Below are 23206 nucleotides of genomic sequence, written 5' to 3'. Positions count from 1 at the left end.
TGGGCCCTCATGTATTTTGACTGTGCATGCTTTTCTGTAGCCTGGGGAGCCATGCCAGCCTGCCCCCTACATCCTGGACATCATAGAGGAAGAGCCGCATGAAGATGAAGAGAGAGAGGAAGGAGAACTTTCTGAAGACTCAGAAAGCGGAGAAGAAGAATTCACTCCTTCCCAGTGGAATTCTGACTTGACTCCTTCACATTCATTACTTAAGAGTCCTCAGAACAAGTCTGTAAGTCACTCACTCTCTACATTTGCCAAAGGGACATACTTTGCAGGCACTGATAGTCATAAGAAGGAATATGTATGTTTGGCAAACTGGAAAAATTATAACTGTAATGACCTGATAAATTTCAATAGATCTCCTCTAGAATATGTCAGATAGGTGGCTTTGAAAGTTACCTTGTCAGTGGAGACACTAAATCTTAGCATGAGATATGGTTGAGATTTATCATGCCTAACTGAATGTTGATGCCAACAGAGCCTGAAGAAGAGAGTGCGATGGAAGAGGCAGCGACACCACCGTGTGTATGAATATCCCCCCGAGCCCCGGTCCTGGGAGCACTCTCTCACCGAGCCCCAGTACCGCCGTTCCTGGGGACGCTCCTCCCTGGACTACCTCAGCCTGGCAGGTGAGCCACCACCACTCAGCTCCTGTATAGTCTCCGTGGGATGAGATACAGTCTTATGACAACACCAATATATTTAGCTTTCATGACCTTTTCTCTTGTCCATCATCTGGGATCCTAAAGCAGTTTCATTGATACACTATATATCTTTCTAATCATCTTTATCCTCTTTCTGTTCAGCCTGGAAACACTCCCAACTTTAACATCGTGATGAGAAGTTATAGTTCATGTAGCTCAATTTGTGATCTATAGGTAACCTTAGATCTTCCACATACACCACACACTTCATCCTCTTGTTCAGGGAAACAGTAACTGCTTGTTCATGAGTGGAAGGTTTTAAACCTTTGTGGGGGAACAAACCTTCAACCCACCAAGTGACAGACAAGGACATTATTACTGAACCAGTGAGCTGTGTGTGTTCAAACTTACTTAACCCTTATGTTCTGGCGATCGTATATGAATGATTGCATCAGTGCGTCTGTAGCAACGGCGATCGTTCCCGTAATCAAGAATTTTCGCGCCTCATGTTTGAGCTCCACGCGTGGTTTCTCGAGTCAGATGGCGAGTAGAAGTATCTGGCTTCTTTTTCCACCCGTAGTGTTGCCACTATAGTCTGTCCGTTTTGATTATCTCAGAGCAAACCGTGTGTTCGGTTGGCAGTTCTGCCTCACCTCTGCTCTCGTTCAGCCCCGCTGACACACAGATTCATTAACAAACATTTATATTTATTCACTTTACTTAGTAACGTGTAACTTGTGTTGTTACTGAGTAAAGTGAATAAATATAAATGTTTGTTAATGAATCTGCATCTCAGCAGGGCTGAGCGAGAACAGAGGTGAGGCAGGGCTGCCAACTGAACACATGGTTTGCTCTGAGATAATCAAAATGGACAGACTATAGCTATGTATATTTAGGGGTAATGAAGCTATTCTCCCATTCTGAGGGCGACACTTGGCAACCCCAGCGACATGCCTTGTCGAAAGCACCCTGATAAGAATGAAGGGACATCTCAGTTCATAACTCACAATGGAACAAGACAGATAATTTTTATTTAGCAGTGCTTCTGAGCCTGACTACAGTGACAGTGATTATGAGGAAGAAACTGAAGAAAGCGAAGACAGCAGTAGTGAAGACTCGGAATATGATTCAGAGGATCCACCTGTTTTCTCAGAACAGAGAGAAGACAGAGATAGTGGTGATGGAGAACAGACTCCAAACATCGTATTGAGAAACCAGAGTGGCTCACGGAGACGCAGGCTTGCATCTCGCATTCTAGGAAGACGATCAAGGGGGCGTGTGTGTGTGTGTGTGTGTGAGAGAGAGAGAGAGAGAGAGAGAGAGAGAGAGAGAGAGATGATATCTACATGTTATTTGCTTGAAACTTGATATGAAAAGGGGTGAAAAAATACTCTCTCTCTCTCTCTCTCTCATTGGAAGTGTACAATTTCTCTTCCAAGATGAGAGAGAGAGAGAGTGTGTGTGTGTGTGTGTGTGTGTGTGTGTGCGGTATCATTGCTCACCGAGCTGTTTCTGCTTGACGGATCACACAGCAGGCGGAGGAGGAAACCTTGCTAAGGCAATAACTAAACTGTCAGAGGTACATCATTGTATTCATAATAACAAAGAGAAAATAATTATTAGTATTCAAACAGTCTTCTGACAATTTCTAGGTTTACCATTTTTACCCGTCATGGGATATTGGAAAATAGTTTAATCACTGGAACATAAAGGTTAACATGCAGGTAGACTTCATAATCATAATGATCCCATATACAGTATACACCATTACACTGCATTCTATTGACATATAGAAGAATTAGTGATATCCAGAACACTTGGATGACAGTAGTAATACTAACACCATCCATTGCAGACTGGGAGTTGGGAGCTGATGAGTTTATAGCAGATGAAAGTGAAGACATAGAGGACTACGTGTACCATAAGCCTTCCCGGCCAGCACCCCCTCCTCCTATATACAGCCTAGGCTCCATGACATATGACGAGGCAGCAGAAGGTGGGTCTAAAGGCCTTGAAAATAGTTTCATCTCAGATTGAGAATGAAGGTGCATGACCTTGGATGACAGAGTGACTGAAGATTTACCACTTAGTATTCTATCATGAAGGTAAAATTTGCTTCTTTCAGAGCATCCTCTTCTGACTTTTATGTCTTTATTCTCATTTGCAGGCTTCCTTGTTGACAATGGTGAGTTCTTCATCCGATCTTCTGGGTCACCATTTACTTTCACAAGATCATCATTCTCTGCCTCTGACTTCTTTCCTGGAGGGCACTCATCAGACTATGATGTCATCTTTGGCAGCACTGCACAGACTGCTGGGGTGCCATTCTCCAACTGCAAGGTGCCAGAGTGTCCTCCTGAGGTCAGTGAAGAGCAGGTGACATATTCCAGTAAGGAAGAAAGACAGTTAGAAGAAGACCTGCAAGCCTCAACTCTCACTCAAGAGGAAAGTGAGCAGCAGGGGGGAGGCAGTGGAAGCCTGGGTCAGCTTAGGCATACAAGGGATAAGTTACGCTTGGAAATTCCCTCACTAACCCTGGCTAGTGACTCCAACAAGGGTTCACCAAGTGCCCTGGAAAATGGATGCAGTGGTCTGGAGTGCAGTGAACAGAACTTTGTCATTATGAACCATAACAGAGTAGAACCAGAAGTGAGCGAGGTTTGAGTTTAACTTAATGTAGAAGTAATGATAATCTGCACAAACTAGGACCATCAATAACTGTATAGTGTATCATAATATTTTAAGTGAAAAATTTTATATCTATCTCAGGACACAATTTATTACATGTTACAGATGTTATACTGCAAAAAGTGGGAGATTTGGTGGCACAATGGAAAAGCTTGTAAATACGTTTAAGATACAATGGCATGAAAAGTACATTGTTTGGAAACTAGAAGGTCAAGTGAAGTGCATTTTTAACAAACAATAATGGCTTTGTGAAGTAAGCCATGAAAGGGTCACAGGAGTTGGCATTGTTTCAGGAAAAAAATGTTAATACTGAATGTTGATGTTTGGTACTGACTCATTAAGAAAATTTGCCTTTATTCATAGACTTGGCAGGATTGGCATGAAAACAGTGTGAAAAAAGAATGGCTGCTGGTACGTACATACATTGCATTATTCATTGCATTATGTTTCAACTTTAATTTCTTTTGTCTTTTAGTAATATTAATCCATTTTGGTGTTGCTGTAAAAGATGTGGCTCCAGGAGGTGATAATGTGCACCGTGCACACCCAGTGCCTCTCTTGTGTCTTAGGGAGAACCAGCTGCCGTCCACAATGCCTCACGCGTAGCGCTGCGCTGCACCAGCCGCCGCCGCCTGTGTTGGTGCCATGGAGGCAGACAGTGCCACACCAGCACAGGCCAACGGCACTGTTGACTTGTTTTTTCGTGAAAGCTCCTCATCATGATGTAAATAAGATATGTTTGTATTGTAGAAGCTTTACTGTAACTTAAAATATGTCTGGGTGAAAAGACAGTAAATCTTCAAGTAGTTTGATAGATATGTTATAAATATATACATATATATTGTTCAATACCAAAGATTTCGTAGCACTGATAACACTTCCAGACAAACTTTCTTAATGGTCCAAATGTGTGCTTCGTTTTGAGACTTGTTCTCACAACCATTCAGACTTGTCCAAGTCAAAAATTTCAAAAAATATTAATACCTAGAAATTACAGTCTTACTCAGAAAAGTTTTCAAATGGTCTTTGATAGGTAGGTGAAAACAGTAATTTGAAACATGTTAGAGGTTTAGTTTGAGAAAACACCACAAAAAGTGGACACACACACACACACCTTCCTCTGATAACATTATAAAGTAATATATTAGTAGGGATTCTTTTTATGTCAGTTTATCATGGAAGTTACAAACTTGTCACTTGATAGTTAGTAATATTGTGCTACTGTTCAGAGATTTCCAGAGGTGGGCCATCCATCAGTGGTGCTGATGTGGCCCACTGCAGCACCCCTGGTTACCTCACACCCACCAGGAGCTGCTTGAGTACTGTCTCCTCCTATCCCTTGAGGTGCAGGACATGGAAAGAGACCGTCTATGGTTTGCAAGGTGCAGGAATATCAGTGGACATCTTTCCTCTGACATATGACCAGTTTTCAAAAATAATACAGCATGTGTTAACCTGTGCTCAAAAGTTTCACCCAAAAGTTTTTGGTGATGTTTATCAATGACATGAACCTTTCCCTACTTGTCATTTGGTTCTTACCATCATTTACTGATATGTTGTTGTCTTCCTCTTATTTATACTTGATTCCATCCAGTGCAGACCCATCCTGTACACTGTCTGGCCATTCTGCTGCCACACCATTGCAGTCCCGAGTTACAAGAAACCAAACTTTTCAACACTTCCTACCTTTTGTAGAATCTTTCTGAACCAAGGCACATACCATCTGCCCTGATTCTCTTTCATTACACAGAATAATTAATTGTCTATACTTAAAGTAGATGCCTAATTTCTTTCTACATTTTACTTACACTTCTTTCAACTATGTAACATTGAACAGACGATCCGTTGTTGACACTTATCACAGGACATCACCACCACTACCACCGCCATCATCATCACCCACAGTGTTTTGAACCTAGACAAAGACAGCTGGTGAACTCTTAAGCTCCTTGCCAGCCACAGTCAGACCTGTGTTCCCAGTTAACATTCCACTCATGATCTAGTCCTGCTGGTGACGTGAGGGGCACCAAGTCCCATCAGACACCATGCAGCACTTCAGGGAGGCAACCTGTGTCTTGTTCAGCCTCCTCACCCTGCCAGGAACACCCTCCTCACCCCTTCTATACATATCTATCATCCTCCTACAGCCACTTAGTTTTTGTCTATGCTGTATATAAAATGTATAATTATTTACCATAGAAGTTTATACATATTATTATTTACAAGTATGGCAAGTTGGTTGTGAATATTTATTATTTGCTGTCTTCTGCAGCTTTATGTTGTACATGTTTAAAAATTTATCTCCCACTACTATTGTGATTATAGACCAGTTTCCTACATTAGTTTTAGAAATTTTGTTAATAAAGCATATGAACTAATACACCTTCCATTCTGTAACAAACAGCCAACATGAGAATTTGTATACTTACCATATTCTGGAGTTGTTATTTGTCTAACAATATTTTAAAGTAAAAGTAAAGTTTACTTTGGATAAACATAAGAAAAATACATGAGCAATGACTTTATAGGTAAATATGAAATAAAGTATGATTAGCCTTTTTGTGCCAGATTGAGAGACAAAATTGTATTTGGAAAAGCAGACACATTAATCAACAATTAGATAATTATTAATTACACCTTTAGTTAAAATGTTACATTGTAATCAAGGAAAAGAATTAACTGAGATTGATTCTAAATTATTATGAATTATAACTTAATTCCCTGTCTGTAGTATGTGGGGGATAGAGAACAGTGTCTGAGACAGAGGTAAATCATTGTGTACTGTTGTGTGTTGCTGTGGATGTGTGTGGTCAGCTATGCTGTGCTAGATTCCTCGGGTGTAGTATGATAGGCCACAACACTATCCCTTTCCACTGATGTGTGTGTGTGTGTGTGTGTGCCAGCTTGGTATATCAATAGATTAATAGATAACTTACTTATACGAGGTATGTTTATGTTATCTATATTTTATGACCATCCATAATCATTCTTTTATATATATATATATATATATATATATATATATATATATATATATATATATATATATATATATATATATATATATATATATATATCAATCTTTATTGGGATGCCATATTGATATAGATGATATAGATAAATAATTGAAGTATTTATTTAGCTTTCAAAAGGATTCAGTTTCACCTGCAACTGCACAATGATGACAACACAGACTTGAGATATGAACTCAGTCAAGTAACACACACACACACACACACACACACACACACACACACACACACACACACACACACACACACACACACACACTGTACAGGAGTTTCTTTGACAGCTGTGTGATGCACCTCAATACTATAGTGACAGGAAAGGTGAGTGCATATTATGCTATTTTAAACTAATTTAATCCAATTGATTACCATGATGGTTCTTGTTTAGTAAAAAAAATTAATGCTGTAAAAAAAAAAAAAAAAAAAAAAATTGGGGAAATACAAATCTTCAATTTTACCCTAGAAGTTAATCTTCCTCTTCAAACATCAAGTAACTCAGTTTTACTTCTTTTTTCTCCCTTTCTTCAATAACTTTATCTTCATCAGTTAGCTTTCCCTTTGATTTAGGCTTTTTCTTGCCAACCACATACTCTGGCATTACAAATTTCTTTGAAGCTCCGAATTCTGTGTCGAGCTTTTCCATAACCTCCTCTTCTGCCTTATCTTCTGCCGACTTTGAATACTTAGGCTCAATAAATGAAGAGACAGAGGGTTTTTTGAAGATGATCTTAGGACATGGATCTTCCTCAAAGTCCATGTCTTGGTCTGCTGCAGCATTGTCCTTGTCAGTTCGTGCTTCCAGATCAGCTAGCAGTTTCAGCCCTTCACGTTTGTTCTCCGAGTCACTCAGCACACGAGTGTCACGCATGTTGTATTGAGTCCACTTCTGCGGATTCTTTATGTAGTCTGGTGTACTATTCCTTGGTCCTCTTCCTCTACCTCTGCCACCTCGCCCTCGCCACAGTGGAGGGCGTCCCTGTGGTCGTCTGAAGGGCTGCTTCTCTCTGTCATCCTCTATCTCTTCCTCCTCCTGTTCAGCCTCTTCATGCTTCCGTTTTAGCTGTGGCTCAAGATCCTTAGCTGCTGTCTGGAGGAGGAGAAGAGTGCATCCACCCGAGTGTTGAATTCCGTATCACCAGACTGCAGTTTGAATGATGACATGGTGGGGTCCTCTGGGCAGTGCAACTAGAATTGGAGGAATCTTCTAGTTTGTGACAGTAAAATACAAGAAAGAAGTCATAAAATGGGCAGGATGCATAACATATACTGCTCCATCTGCTAAGCATGGAAGACAAACCAAATGATTACATTACACAAGTACAATATGCTGAATGAGAATCTCCACATCTTAGTTTCTCTAAAAGCTGTCTTCAATATACAGAACCAATGTACTAAATGTCACTAGTCACCAATCAACTCAAAGTCTTATATTTTATTCTATTTTACATGATGAGCAAGAAAATATTCAACTATGCAATCTGCTACCTTGCAATTCTTGTCTCCTAACTGATATCCAAGAATCTCCCTAACAAGAATCTCATAACAACAGACCAAATCCTACACTACATAATATTCCATTCTGATTCACAATTTATATGAAATGGATGGAGGCAGCTGAAATATTGCTACCTTCCTCCACTGCCTCTATCACCTTCCTAGTATGATGAAGAAATATCTATGTGAAGGTGACTTAGTGAATTAAGGAATGTCATTTATTATACATATATTATACATATATAGTACTTCTTTTTCAGCAATTGAAATAAGCTGAATGGTGGATTTTTAGAGAGAGATAGAGAGAGATTACTGAAAAAATACAGTAATTTACATATGCAAAAAAAAAAATAATAATAATAAAATAAATAAATAAATAAATAAAATAAACTATTGGACATGGCAACTAGTATTAACATTTGGTCCATGGCAGATCTGAATTGCCATTAGTGCATCTTACCAGCAGTGTTAATGTGTAAGGTAGATAATTAATATATGGAGTATTAACAAATTTACACATTCGCTTCTACTTAGGTGCCATGTCTCAGTGCTGAGAATTCCTCATGCTGAGTACTGTGAACATCATACATATGTGTCACAAATTAATAATGCTGGCAGCAATTTCTTGATTTTCTTTCAGCTCATTTACCGGTTTAATTAAGTTAGATCTAGTAAGGATAGGTTAAGTTAGGTTACCTTAACTTAGGCTTAGTTTTGCTAGGTATGGTTAGGTTATGATGTTAGCAGCAATAGCAAGATCCAAGAATGCTTTTTGACGTTGCCTGATGTGGTAAAGATACAAGCAGCAAGAAAAATACACAACTGGCAAATCAGACTGCCAGACGTGGCCATAACAATCGCCAATCGGGACCACGGATCGACGCTAGTGCCTGAATTTGTACATGTTCTTTTCAGAGTAAATAATGCAAGTTTTAACAATTCTGAGTTGGACTGAAGTGGTTGGGTTTACTACTCTTCCATATTTCAATCTGACAACTTGTATTAATGTTTTCGTTCTATTCAACCCATTCATGACTTATTACATGGAGATTTTGAGGGATGTTTTTGGTTACTTCTCTTTACTATCATTACCATGATAGTAGGTCACTCAGAAACGATGGCTGCAGAATAGAACCTCTATATGACCTTCAACAAACGCTCAAGACAAACTCTTTTACGATCAAACTATGATGCGTTCTAATTACAAATCTGTGACTCCTAGCAAAAGCATTTTTCAGCAACACTTTACGGGTGACGACGATAACCTATGTAGTCCTTCAGTCACTTTATCTTCAGGAATGTATAATGACTGAGGAAAGAACAGTATCGCAAAGAACGTAGAAGTAAAGAGTAATAATAACATTACCAAGGTGGCGGGAGGTCGAAAGGATACGTAACTAAAATGTATTTTTTTGTTTACACAATGAAGACATCAATTATTTCCTTGGATTACCATGTTTATATAACTAGAATTTAATACGGTATGCAAAATTATTAAAAAGAATAAAACTGTAGATTTTTTTCAGTTCTTGAGTTCTTTTCCAGCTACCTGCCAAGGATCACAAACATATATAATTATACCTACTTTGGCTTTCTCTTGATTTGGTACTGTAGTGCTTGATATAGATTACACGCTAAGCAAGAGGTTGAGTAAAAGATGAAAAAGTTACCTACTAGGTAACCATTACTATTTTATTAGTTCCAGATATGTAATTAGGAAAACTGTTTCACTTTTAAGCAAACAAATCATGTCAACAAAAATAAATGAAACGTAGCAGAATCCAGCAGCTGCAACTCAGCAGAGCGCTTGCCACAGTGCCACTACCACTGCCAAGTCAACCCACGGTTACCCACCCAGTATATCCAAGATGGCGGAAGGTGAAGGATTGTCGGTGGCGCCTCTCCGCAGCCTGGACGACTTCCTGCTGGAGTCTGCCAGGTTCCAGATCCCCAACTTGAAGGACCCGGACAAATGGGCCAACAGGGTGATACAAAATCTGCTGTACTACCAGACCAACTACTTCCTCACCTACCTTGTCATCTTCGCCGTGGTTGGGTAAGGCGCCTTCTATTTACTGTTCTCTTCATCCTAATTCACTCTGACAGCTGCAGGGATGGACAGCGCCGGGCGGGGTGGGGGTATGGCTGCCTGGCGGGGGCTGCGTGGGTACCCGTGGGCATTGTGGGGAGGGATGTAGGGGGCATTGGGGTGTGGCCGTGGACAGTGTGGGGGTCATGGGTGGTGTGAGGGTGCGTGGGCCGCCTGTGGGTGTGAGTGGGCATGGTGGATGGTGTGTGGGCATTGTGGGAAGGGATGTGAATAGTGTGTGGATGCGTGGGCACGTAGGGGGCGTGAGTCATGGGTGGGTGTGGTAGACTAATGGATGCAATTACATCTCGTCACCACCGCAGTCTTGTCCCCCGGCGGGTGTCACGTTTCTTGTGTCTTGGCCGTGGTGACCTTGACCCAGGCACTCACCGCGGGGCACGTCGGGCACTGAGGTCCATTTCCGTGGACCATATTATGCAATACATCAGTGCCGCACTCCCACTGCTTTCAAAAGGCTGTACCGGAAGTGACATTGTTTTTAAAGCTTTATATATATATATATATATATATATATATATATATATATATATATATATATATATATATATATATATATATATTTTTTTTTTTTTTTTTTTTTTATGTAGGGAAGAGGGCCAGCCAAGGGCAAAAAAAAAGAAAGTTAGAAAAAAGCCCACTTGAGCGCTGGCTCTCCAAAGAGTACAAAAAGTGCCAAAACCGTCAGCCAGAATTAGGGGAGCAAATGCCTCGATACCTCCCTCTTAAAAGAAGACAAGTTGTAGGAATTTGGAAATACAGATGCAGGGAGGGAGTTCCAGAGTTTATCAGTGAAAGGGATGAATGATTGAGCGTACTGGTTAACTCTTGCATTAGAGAGTTGGACAGAATAGGGATGAGAGGAAGAAGAAAGCCTTGTGCAGCGTGGCCGCAGGAGGAGGGGAGGCATGCTGTTAGCAAGATCAGTAGAACAGTTACCATAAAAATAGCGATAAAATATAGAAAGGGATGCAACATTTCGGCAGTGAGAAAGAGAGTTGATGAGACAAAGAGCTTTCTATTCCACCCTATCAAGCAAAGCTGTGTGACTGGAACCCCCCCAAACATGCGAAGAGTACTCCATACAGGGACGGATAAGGCTCTTATACAGAGTAAGCAGTTGGAGGGGCGAGAAAAACTGGTGGAGACGCCTCAGAACACCTAACTTCGTAGAAGCTGTTTTAGCAAGAGATGAGAAGTTTCCAGTTAAGATTATGAGCAAAGGACAGACCGAGGATATTCATTGTGGAAGAGGATGACAGTTGTGTCATTGAAGAAGAGGGGATAGTTGTCTGGAAGGTTGTGTCGAGTTGATAGATGGAGGAATTGAGTTTTTGAGGCATTGAAAACTACTAGATTTTCTCTGCCCCAATCGGAAATTTTAGAAAGATCGGAAGTCAGGCGTTCCGTGGCGTCCCCGCGTGATCTGTTAATTTTCTTGAAGGGTTGGACGTCTCTGAAAGAACGTGGAAAGATGTAGAGGTATCATCAGCGTAGGAGTGGATAGGACAAGAAGTTTGGTTAAGAAGATTATTAATGAATAATAGAAAGAGAGTGGGTGACAGGACAGAACCCTGAGGAACACCACTATTAATAGGTTTAGGAGAAGAACAGTAGCCGTCTACCACAGCAGCAATAGAGCGGTCGGAAAGGAAACATGAAATAAAGTTGCAGAGAGAAGGATAGAAGCCGTAAGAGGGCAGTTTTGAAATCAAAGCTTTATGCCAGACTCTAATGCAACAGCAAAAGTTTCACCGAAATCTCTAAAAGAGGATGACCAAGACTCAGTAAGGAAAGCCAGAAGATCACCAGTAGAGCGACCTTGACGGAAGCCATACTGGCGATCAGACAGAAGATTGTGAAGTGACATGTTTGAGAATCTTCTTATTCAGGATAGATTCAAAAACTTTAGACAAGCAAGAGATTAAAGCTATAGAACGGTAGTTTGAGGGTTAGAACGGTCACCCTTTTTGAGGAACAGGCGAACTTCCAGCAGGAAGGAAAGGTAGAAGTCGATAGACAAAGTTGGAAGAGTTTGGCCAAGCAAGGTGCAAGCACAGAAGCACAGTTTTTGAGAACAATAGGAGGGACCCCATCAGGTCCATAAGCCTTCCGAGGGTTTAGGCCAGCAAGGGCATGGAACACATCATTACGAAGAATTTTGATTGTAGACATGAAATAGTCAGAGGGAGGAGGAGAGGGAGGGACAAGCCCAGAATCGTCCAAGGTGGAGTTGTGAGCAAAGGTTTGAGAAAAGAGTTCAGCTTTAGAGACAGAAGAGATGGCAGTGGTGCCATCAGGATGAAATAAAGGAGGAAAGATGAAGAAGTGAAGTTATTTGAGATGTTTTTGGCTAGATGCCAGAAGTCACGAGGAGAGTTTGAGTTTGAAAGATTTTGACATTTCCTATTTATGAAAGAGTGTTTGGCAAGTTGAAGAACAGACTTGGCATGATTCCGGGCAGAGATATAAAGTGCATGAGATTCAGGAGATGGAAGGCTCAAGTACCTTTTGTGGGCAACCTCTCTATCATGTATAGCACGAGAACAGGCTGAGTTAAACCAAGGTTTAGAAGGTTTAGGTTGAGAAAAGAATGAGGAATGTACGCCTCCATGCCAGATACTAACACCTCTGTTATGCGTTCAGCACAAAGAGATGGGTCTCTGACACGGAAGCAATAATCATTCCAGGAAAATCAGCATAATACCTCCTCAGGTCCCCCAACTGGCAGAGGCAAACGCCAGAGGCACCTTCGCTTTGGGGGATCCTGTGGAGGGATTGGAAAAATAGGACAAGATACAGAAATGAGATTGTGATCGGAGGAGCCCAACGGAGATGAAAGGGTGACAGCATAAGCAGAAGGGTTAGAGGTGAGGAAGAGATCAAGAATGTTGGGCGTGTCTCCAAGACGGTCAGGAATACGAGTAGGGTGTTGCACCAGTTGCTCTAGGTCATGGAGGATAGCAAAGTTGAAGGCTAGTTCACCAGGGTGGTCAGTGAAGGGAGAGGAAAGCCAAAGCTGGTGGTGAACATTGAAATCTCCAAGAATGGAAATCTCAGCGAAAGGGTAGAGGGACAGAATGTGCTCCACTTTAGAAGTTAAGTAGTCGAAGAAATTACTATAGTCAGAAGAGTTAGGGAGAGATAAACAGCACAGATGAATTTAGTTTGAGAGTGACTGTTAAGTCGTAGCCAGATGGTGGAAAATTCGGAAGACTCAAGAGCGTGGGCACGAGAGCAAGTTAAGTCATTGCGTACATAGACGCAACATCCAGCTTTGGAATGAAAATGAGAATAGAGAAAGTAGGAGGGAACAGAGAAGGGCTACTGTCAGTTGCCTCAGACAGCTGTGTTTCGGTGAGGAAAAGAAGATGAGGTTTAGTAGAGGAGAGGTGGTGTTCCACAGATTGAAAATTAGATCTAAGACCGCGAATGTTGCAGAAGTTAATGTAGAAAAAGTTGAGGGAGGTGTCAAGGCATTTGTGGTCTTCAACAGGAGAGGTGTCCGACCTGGGGACATTTTGGTCCCTCCCAGAGGGGACTCCGAGGCGTTGTTTATTTTGGGTCCCATTTTCTTTTAAATTTTGATTTGGAGTGAAGGGTGTATGTGTGGTAAGTGCATGTAGTTTTGTGTGAAGAAGGAGAGCTGTCTTTAGAGGGTAGGCTGTGACTACCCCTTGAGTTGTGATACACAAAGGGAAACATTCAACGAGATCACAACTAGCTTTAATGGAAGGTTCACAGCACCTACTGAACTAGTGCTATTAGATCTCACTGGGAGTAAGTTATTGTTTCGGTAGGTGTCTACTACCTCCTCCTACAAAATATATATATATATATATATATATATATATATATATATATATATATATATATATATATATATATATATATATATATATATATATAATTTTTGTAACACATTAACAAGTTTTCTACATTATTATAAGATGCAGCACTTGAAAATCTGGCTATTCATTCCTGTGACCTTTGAAACAGTCATGATGAAGTGATATGGGTTGGTAATGGTGTTTTTATGATTCTTGTGACAGGTTGACAATTTTTACATTAGCATGAGGAAAGAATAGTCCTGAGGAGATTTAGCAAAGTGTTCCTGAATTTAAGACAGTGTCATTCTTTAGTCTGCAATTTCATCAGATGTATTAAAAGCTATTGTAAATGGCTCTTTTTTTTTTCTAGTATCATATATGACCCATAATTGATAGTTGCTGCTCTTGTTAGGAACTTGGCTTTAGGTATCTCGACTGATTAAAAACAACTCAGTACGGATTGATTCAGCTTGTTTACCTATATTTTACCCTGACAGGCTTGACATGGTAATAATGCATTTTATTAAAGGAAAACTATTTATAACTGATTTACAACTTGTGCTGTAAGGTTTTCCATGGGTTGTGAAGTATCATTAGTTTTTACTGTCTCTACATTCTGATGCTGCAAACCACAGATGGAAAATTTTCCTCACACTCTAGTATTAAGGCTCATAAACAATGTTTCTCCTATTAAGCATGTATTAATCTCATTAGAATTTGCTTATTTTTTATTTTTTACTTATTTTTGCCAAATCAGAAAATAGAGGGAAGCAGAGTATTTCAGTGTTGTTATTCTAGGGTGCAGAAGAGTACTTTAGATTTTTGTCATTACGGTATGAGCCAAGTACAACAAAATGCATGACCTATGGTTATGGATAGAATAAAAAGGAAAAATCTGAATCTCTCTTTGTGTAGACTATCAAGCTTACCTCCCACTCTTTATCTTTTTGTGATAGTGTCAGATAATACTAATAGTATTTCTCTGTCCATTAACACTACCTTGCTGCTTATCTGAATCAATTACTTTACCAGGCCAGGCACATGAAAGATGATTAAGGCACTGCAACGACGGAGTTATTTAAGGAATTTTCTAAGAGAGATACTGTACTTACATACAGGTACTCCCTGATATATGATTGGGTTATGTTCCTGAAAATGCAATCATGAAGCGAATGATCATTTAGCAAATTTGAGATTGAATATGAAAAATAGGAATGCATTCCAAGACTTACATATGTATCCTTTAAAACACACAAAAACCTTGAAATATTATATTCAAATACAGTAATTGCCTAAACTGAAAAAAACCTCGTTACAATAACAAAATAAAAAGAATAAAACAGTGATATAAGATAAATATGTATAATTTTTGTAATTATTCTTACTGTAGTGTTGAGTCCATATGGTCCCCATGAGGCTGAGGATCCCTGGCCCTGATGTGCCCTCCAACATTAACCCTTACCCCGTCATAACAGGAGGGAGTGCTTTCAAGATATGTAGATAAAAAATGGGTAGCAAATGTTAGAAAGTTTCCTCGAGTCCTTTAGTGTTCAATCAAAGTATTTTAACAGACACTGAGACTTTTATATATCTTTAGAAAGCTTAGGAGTTGCTCTTTGCTGTGGCATAATCATTACTGAACAGACATGACATACATGGACAAAAAAAAAATCAAACAATGGTAAAAAAAAATTTACAGCAAGATGAATTTAGAAAGGTATTCTTTTATTTCCTTAATTTTTTTGTAAAAACACATCAACAAAATTTATGAATCACATATCAATAAAAAGATAATTAGTTTCCCTTTGATATATTGTATTCATCAAGGAAAATAAAGCTGGAAAATAAGTAAAATGTAATATAATGAAAATTTAGCTGCTTGTGGTTGGAAACAAATGTCACCACATCGTCCTCATGTGACTCCATCAAGCCAGCACCACACTCTTATCTAAGCCAATATGAAGTTTTTCTTTGATATACTGCATTCATTATGGAAAATAAATCAGGGAAGTAAGCAAACTGTAATATAATGAAAATTTAACTTCTTCATGGTCAGAAACAACAAACGTCAACACATCCTCTTCAGCCAACATCTTCAAGCCAGCACTTCGCACTCTTATCTAAACCAATAATGAAATAAAAATAACATTTCCAATATTGTCATGCATCATAATATGTTTCTGAACTGCTTGCTTATCCATGGAAATTACATTTACAAGACGCACTTTTTTTTCCTAAAAAATACCCTGAAAAATACTTGTGCGTCTTCCAAGATGAATGATGTAAGGCAACATCCAGCCTCAAGTGAGCTTGGACACTTGACCGATAGTGATCTGGATTTGTATGTTGAGTCATCACATTATGATGTTAACTTAAGTACTATTTAATTGAGCCTTTTATATTATGTAAACTCAGTACTTAGCTGTTATAAGTATTTCCAATACCATATTCCTTCCTGGAGCCTACTCGGCGTGTGGAGAAAATTTTCTGCTCCCTCATCTCATAGCAACACACACATACATACACACGAACGCACACACATGCCAGGTGCCTGTATACCTTTATTGATAGAACATCCAAATGGCTTACTCGTTCAAGCAAGAGTCAATACTCCACTTATGAATTATATTCACAATGATAAAGCCTGTGAAGCATGATTGTAAAATAAAATAAATACGAACTGCAGCACTGACACGTTCGGTTTCGGTGATTGGCGGATTCAGCTATTTTAATAACCTAAGTTATTCAGCCTCCCAAATTTCCGAAACTTTGGAATTTCTGATGACAAACCTCCGAAATTGAGGACTTTTACTGTATTTGCCCACACTCTTATGTCGTGAAATATATCAGTTACCACAAGGCTGTCACACGTATCACAAGCTTTTTTGTCCTGGAAATTGTCACCCATGGCTAGTTCATCGAAACGGTTTAGTTATACTATTGCATACAAGCTACAAGTTGTATGATATGCCAAAGAACATGGTAACAGAGCAGCAGAAAGACACTTTGGACCACCGCCTATATGGGTATATGGTGAATGTGTTCTTGTATGAGTGTCTTTTTTCTTAGAAATTTCTTTCAAATATTAGGGTGCATCTTCCAAGATGCAGCGTCTTGCAAAAAATATGTACACATATATCTTATATCTCACCAAGAAATACATAAAAAATGATAAAATACAGCACACTGACATTAATGTTCTCACAAACATACCTTTGTAAAAGCTGATACATGATTGGCAAAGTGTCCACCATCTTGAAAACAAAGGGCCAGTGACAGGCCTTGATATATGACAGAGAACCTCGAGCATAAACAAACTGTGAGGCATAAAAGGAGCGTGTTATTTGAAAAGCGCCACGATTGTGTCTGCCGGGGTCTAACGTAAGAGCCACGACAGTGTGTACGATTTAATTTTGTATGTCACATCACTGGGCTATAATCATTCATTCACTATTGTCGCAATAATAGCAAACTCTGTGTAAAATGGCTATAGTATAATGAGAGAATCTTACTGTACAGGACTTGTCTGTTGCTGCAAGCTGTCTAATGACTGACTATTACACCATAAGTGATCCAGCATTCAAAATAATGAAGAGAAACATAATAAATAAATTACATAAAGGATAAATTATGATAATAATGATAAAAGTAATAATAATAATAATAACAACAACAACAACAACAACAACAACAACAACAACAACAACAACAACAAAGAAAATGAATTCACACTATATACATGGATACATACTAACATGCAGCTATACTTGCATGCAAAATGAGTAAGAGCACACACTGGTAGTCATAAAAACGAAGCATAACTAATCAATCAGCAGACAAGAGGTAATAAATGAGAAAGATTGTGAAAGTGAAATATTATATAAAAGTGAATTGTATAGTGGGCACTACCTGTGTCACTGGAATATTACTTGTATGAGTTTGGCTTCATGATTTTTGTGAGCCTTTTATTGGGCCCTTGATAGTTGGCACAAACAGATGTTTTAGCATCTTAACTCATGCTGTTCCTAGCTTTGGTGCAGTTGCTGTTGAAGATAGTCTTGATAGGAAGCATGTAGGTGTTCTTTGGTGACTCAGTGATGGCGTGAAAAAATGGCCACCTTTTGATAGGATTCAAATTTGTTTCTCAAGACTGAAGTATGAATTTTATACATTTTGCATGTCATTCACCTACAGTCGTCTTTTGGTCACCTAGCCAGGCATACCATATGGAAAGAATTCAGAGACCATAGTGACTTATCTTTAGGTAGGAATGAAACCACTCATACACCACTACACTAGGACAGCAAGGGCACTATCCCTTGGGTTACATCCCATACCTACCTGCTGCTTGGTGAACAGGGGCTACAAATACAAAGGCTCACCCATTTGCCTTGCACATCTGTGACTTGAACCCCCAGCCTTCTCATTTGTAAGCCAAATGTGCTGACCACTACAATACTTGATTTTAATGTATCTTTATTCATATTTCCACAGCAAGCTTCTTGCATGCCTTCACAACATGCCTTCCCCTTTGTTGTTGTTGTTTTTGACTACAGGATTATATAGGAGATGTTTGTTTCTCATTCATATAATGCTTCCTTGTATATATATGGCATTATTTTCTGCAAGATTTAAGTATTCATTATCCTTAGTTGTGTGTAGGAGTCCTTTGTAGAAATGTATGTTGTTTTTCTCTCTCTTCATTATGTGACATTTTGTATTGGCATTAGAAAGTGATGTTACTATTTTTAGGAATAGTATCAGAAATTCTTGGCAGAAGTGGCAATACGTAATGGATAAATTTATCTCCTTAAGTGTTGGTTTATTTGTGTTCTCAGGTTTTCTCTCATGATTCAATCATATTGGCCCTTGTTTTGATAGATGTAGGATTTTGGTTCTAGTCTGGATGTTTATTAATACTTGTGCTCACTTGGCAGTTAAGAAACTCCCAAAGCTTCATAAAGAATAAATCTAAAAAATTATGAAGACAAGAAATTGCCAAATGTGAATTTCGCCAAGCGTGAGTTCTTTATACCATATAAATTGCCTAAAAAATGCCTCAGTCAGTCTTTGGTCATTGTCAAAGTCCCTCTTTTGATCCCTAAAATACCATCTTTCGAGTTGAATTAAAATCTTTTGCCTTCACATATTAGAACACATGTACAAAACAGACCAATAAACAATAAATAAAGCTAATAAGACATGATATAAAGGCTGTAACTAACCTTAAATAGAGTGAAGATAGGCTTGCTTTTTAATATCCTCTTTAGCCTTTCGTAATCGCCTCACTGTTAACTCTGGTACATTTAACGCGGTAATTATATCACAGTTTCTGCTTCCATCGTTTATCATCTTGATAATTTTCTCCTTTTTCATTCACACCGTACGATTTGTGTTGCTTTCTTCGTGTGTACTCCTGTTTTTCCACCCGTTTCCCTCACCCACTTTCGTCCTTGCTGCCACCACCATTGTCCTTGCCCCCACTGGTACCACCTGTTGCTCTGCTAGAAGCTATGTTGGCGGTAAATCGCCATAATTCATTACCACGCTAGCAGAACAGAAGATAGCACAAACAAAATGGCTGAAGGGGACTCTCACACTGCATTCTGATAGGGTTAGAGAGAGGTCTGACGTCACCGGGGAGCCGCGTGGTTCACCATGCGGCTGCCAGGGGACCGCCAAGTTTGAATTCAAATCGCCAAGCGTGCATTCGGTGGTCCGTGGCCACCATACCACCAAAAGTGAACTTCGCCAAGCTGAGATTCGCCAAGTGCGGAGGCTTACTGTACTTCCAGATCACGTTTATCCATAGTGACCCAGATGAAGGTATGACATTGGTGAGATTATTGTGATCTGATCTGTTGCATAATGTTGCACAATGTTGCAGACTTGTCTGGGTAATGCTTATAGATACTGAGACTTTTTTCGAGGGAAAAAAGTGTGCATCTTATGAGCCATCAGATATGGTATTTGCATTACGGTGATTTACTCATAATACATTGGTACTAGAAATATATTACATGGACACAACAACTACTCAATATAAAAATGTACTCATAACACCCACAAAGACACCAGAAAGATATCATATGGCCACAACAACTACTCCTTCCATAGTTATTACCATATTTGATGGCTCATAAGATGCACATTTTTCTCCCCCCAAAAAAGTATCAGGAAATGACATGCATCCTATGAGGCCAAGGTTCAGTATTGAGACAGTGGTTTGTGGCAACAAAGGCTAAAAAATCAAACCCTAGACATCTTTGCAGATGTAAACAAAGTGATGATTGGTACTACGCCACAAAACTCTTTCTTTCAAGGTACCAATATATAATAGATCATACTTACTGGTAATTCACATAGAGTGATGCCAGCCAGGAAGAATTTCCCAAGTGACCATGCACCACGCATTGTATGAATCAAAACAAACCCAGTTAGTGTCGGTAATCTTGATTTTGACACAGGCAAGCTTCACTGTGTTCTTTAGAGTGATGCCATTACTTCTTGAGGTAAGACACACTTTCATACAATTAAAATTGCACCTGTCTTTTAACATTCTTACCTTGCATATATGTAAAAAAAATTATGATAAAAATAATTGTGATTATTATCCCTGTAGTCTCTGACTCTCTTACAGTCACTGCCAACGCCATATGCCAGGTACAGTAATACCTCGAGATACGAATGCCCCAACATAGTTAATTTAATATAATTTACGCCTTGAAATACGAAGATATTTTTAAGATATGAATAGCCATAGGTAGGTGGCGCAGCAATTGTTCGGCTACCTGCATCCACCCGAACATTCAGCATGCGTTGTGTATCGTTGTTCATCCTTTGTGCATGTATGTGTCTGTGCTCCTTGGCAGTTTGTATTTTTTATTAAGTTTTATGAACTCAAGACCCAGTGATCATGGGTACCAAAAGTAAAAGTTTGGCGAGAAACAAAAAATACCTTGTATTCACATGCTGATTACACTTAGAAATTCAATAAACAAGTGAGTACAAATGATGTTCTGCCCACAAGCAACTCTTCCTCAATGCAATGCAGGAAAACCAGAAGTCTAGATGTCATGGTTACCAAAATATCACAGGTTGAATGAGGTGGTATCATCGGTTTACGTGGCCTTGCGTCTGATCGATTTCAGCGGCCTTGGCTAAAGCGATAGAAAGTGAGCCCCTTGTATCTCTCTCTCTCTCTCTCTCTCTCTCTCTCTCTCTCTCTCTCTCTCTCTCTCTCTCTCTCTCTCTCTCTCTCTCTCTCTCTCTCTCTCTCTCTCTCTCTCTCTCTCTCTCTCTCTCTCTCTCTTCTGTCACCTGTTCTGATACCACTCTCATTCAAAAGTTGTCTCCCCGTAACATGGCAAGAGATCCGAGATATAGAAGTAAGGTGGGCGGGAGAGGTGGCGGAATCAGACACAGTGAAATCACTGTCGCTCCCACCATCCATCGTTGGTGACACAGTGACGTGAAGCACATGTTTACTCCTGATGAGTGTTGCCAGCTCACAAGCAAAGAAAACGGGAAGAAACTAACGAAAATATAGCCTTAAAAAGCCTAAACATCTATTGACGTGCCCCGAGTCTTGCGTGATGAACGTCTATCGATGTGTCCCGAGTTTTGTGGGTTAAGTTGTTATTTTGGGCTATATAATTAATTTATATCATGCATACAATAAACATTGTATTTATCTTATATTAAAATCTATATTTGGTTGGTATTTAAAGCATGTTAATTTTTTGGGGGGATAAATTCATATCACAAGAATGAATCAATTCTATTTCCATTAATTTCTATGGGAAAAATTGATTTGATATACAATTTTTTTATTTACACCGATCATCATGGAACGAGTTAAATTCGTATGTCGAGATACCACTGTATATGTTTTCGTCTTGCAAGTCACAGCAGGAATGGTGTGTAGCCTACTAGTAAAGATCAAAGTTTTCAAATGCAAAATATTGGGATCTAATGTGATCTAAATGTATGAGAGTCTTCAAATATCTGGTGAAATTCTTCACTTCATATTCGAAGTTTAAATCTGCTCATTCATCTTTATTATTTTTTTTTTCAATGTGCCAAAAGTGGGTGTGTCTTATGAGCTATCAAATACAGTAAATAATTAATATCAGAATAATAAATGTAAAAATCTTATCATTATTCCTCTTTCATTTTAATAGTAATTGATGAATTACTTGCTTTCACGACTGCATTATAATTTTTAAACTCCGCTTACTTTTACATGATTCTGTCCATATCTCCCCCATGGCCTCACCCCCTGGCCTGCAACCTCTCAGAAACTCATGTCTCTCACTCTTACAAGCTTTGCTGCTCTGCTACTGATTTCTCCCTCAGTATCATTACAAGTTGAACCTCCTTAATCCGATATTCTTTCATCCGGCAACACCTGTAATCCGGCAAAATTTTTGTTTGCCAGAATTTTTTAATTTGAATTTGCCGGACCGCCGCTAGGACGTGGCGGCGCTGTACTGTGTTTTGGTGCCTGGGCATTCTGGGTCAAATTTGGATCAGTACCATGCTGCCGCTCATTGCAAGCACCACCTCCCCAGGTGCATAAACATTTTTTTCTGTAATATTTGCCCCTAAACATGGCTTCCAAGCGACCAGGAAGTGATAGTGTTGTGTGCGAACCAAAGAAAAAGTGCAAACATATGACAATATCAGTGCAACAGAAAGTGGACCTATTGAGGAAGCTAGAGCTAAAGGTGTTTCAGTGCAGAGCCTATGCCAACAGTACAACATTGGCTCATCAACTGTCTATGATATAAAAAAAAGCAGAAGAATCAACTTCTCAAGTTTTACAGTGAGTGTGAGAGCAAGAAGAACATGGAGGTTCGTAGAACACTTAAGGAGGGTAAAAGCAGTGATTTAGACAGTGCTCTCATATAGTGGTTTAAGCTTCGGCGCGCTAGTAACGTCCGTGTCCGGCGAGATGATAATGGCGCAGGCAAAAATTTTCCATGGTGAACTTAATTTACAACATGTTTTTCTATATACTTCTGCATGTATATTTTCATGTACAGTACAACTATCATATATCAAAACAATGTTACAGCTACACTTGTATAATGCAGGGTAAGTATATAGAGGGTGTTTTGGGGACCACCTATAGTTCGGAATTTTCCATGGTCCGGCAAGTCTAAGGTCCGGTGGTTGCCGGATTTGGGAGGTTCAACCTGTTCTAATATACTCCAATATATGCTACATGTTTCTCTCAAAAATTATTCCCTCATAATAAGGTCAAAATTCCCATATGTTCTCACATACAGATATAGTAAGTACAGGCAACCCCCGTTTAATGAAGGGGTTACATTCCTAAAAAACACTTCGTTAAGCAAAACTTCGTTAAGCGAACCGATTATAACAAGTTTAACCCCTGATTTGAAC

The 23206-nt window shown here is 39.4% G+C and overlaps 3 protein-coding genes across 8 annotated transcripts in view; 2 read left to right on the top strand and 1 right to left on the bottom strand.

Annotated features, from left to right (window-relative positions):
* The window catches only part of LOC123516909, a 133162-nt gene extending 127449 nt beyond the window's left edge, over positions 1-5713 (top strand). For 5 of the 6 annotated variants that reach the window (XM_045276676.1, XM_045276672.1, XM_045276675.1 and 2 more), the window contains 4 exons: positions 41-232; positions 482-632; positions 2503-2643; positions 2815-5713. In XM_045276676.1, the coding sequence (XP_045132611.1) occupies positions 41-232; positions 482-632; positions 2503-2643; positions 2815-3311 (981 nt within the window). In that variant the 3' untranslated portion in view covers positions 3312-5713. The remainder of the gene's footprint in view (positions 1-40; positions 233-481; positions 633-2502; positions 2644-2814) is intronic. The other variant, XM_045276677.1, reaches the window with a different exon arrangement.
* Positions 5714-5885: 172 nt separating this feature from the next.
* Positions 5886-8929, bottom strand: LOC123516911 (protein TSSC4-like). The gene is given in 2 exon segments (XM_045276679.1): positions 5886-7459; positions 7462-8929. Coding segments are annotated over 2 exon segments (693 nt in total). The 5' UTR covers positions 7526-8929; the 3' UTR covers positions 5886-6830.
* Positions 8930-9664: 735 nt separating this feature from the next.
* LOC123516912 (PRA1 family protein 3-like) overlaps positions 9665-23206 on the top strand; it is a 35815-nt gene continuing 22273 nt past the window's right edge. The window contains exon 1 of the mRNA XM_045276680.1: positions 9665-9914. Within this exon, the coding sequence (XP_045132615.1) occupies positions 9727-9914 (188 nt within the window). The 5' untranslated portion in view covers positions 9665-9726. The remainder of the gene's footprint in view (positions 9915-23206) is intronic.

Source organism: Portunus trituberculatus, chromosome 41 (assembly GCF_017591435.1).
Source record: "Portunus trituberculatus isolate SZX2019 chromosome 41, ASM1759143v1, whole genome shotgun sequence".
NCBI classification, from domain to species: Eukaryota; Metazoa; Arthropoda; class Malacostraca; order Decapoda; family Portunidae; genus Portunus; species Portunus trituberculatus.
The sequence above is the reverse complement of the archived record's forward strand: the minus strand, read 5'-3'. Positions and strand labels throughout refer to the sequence as shown.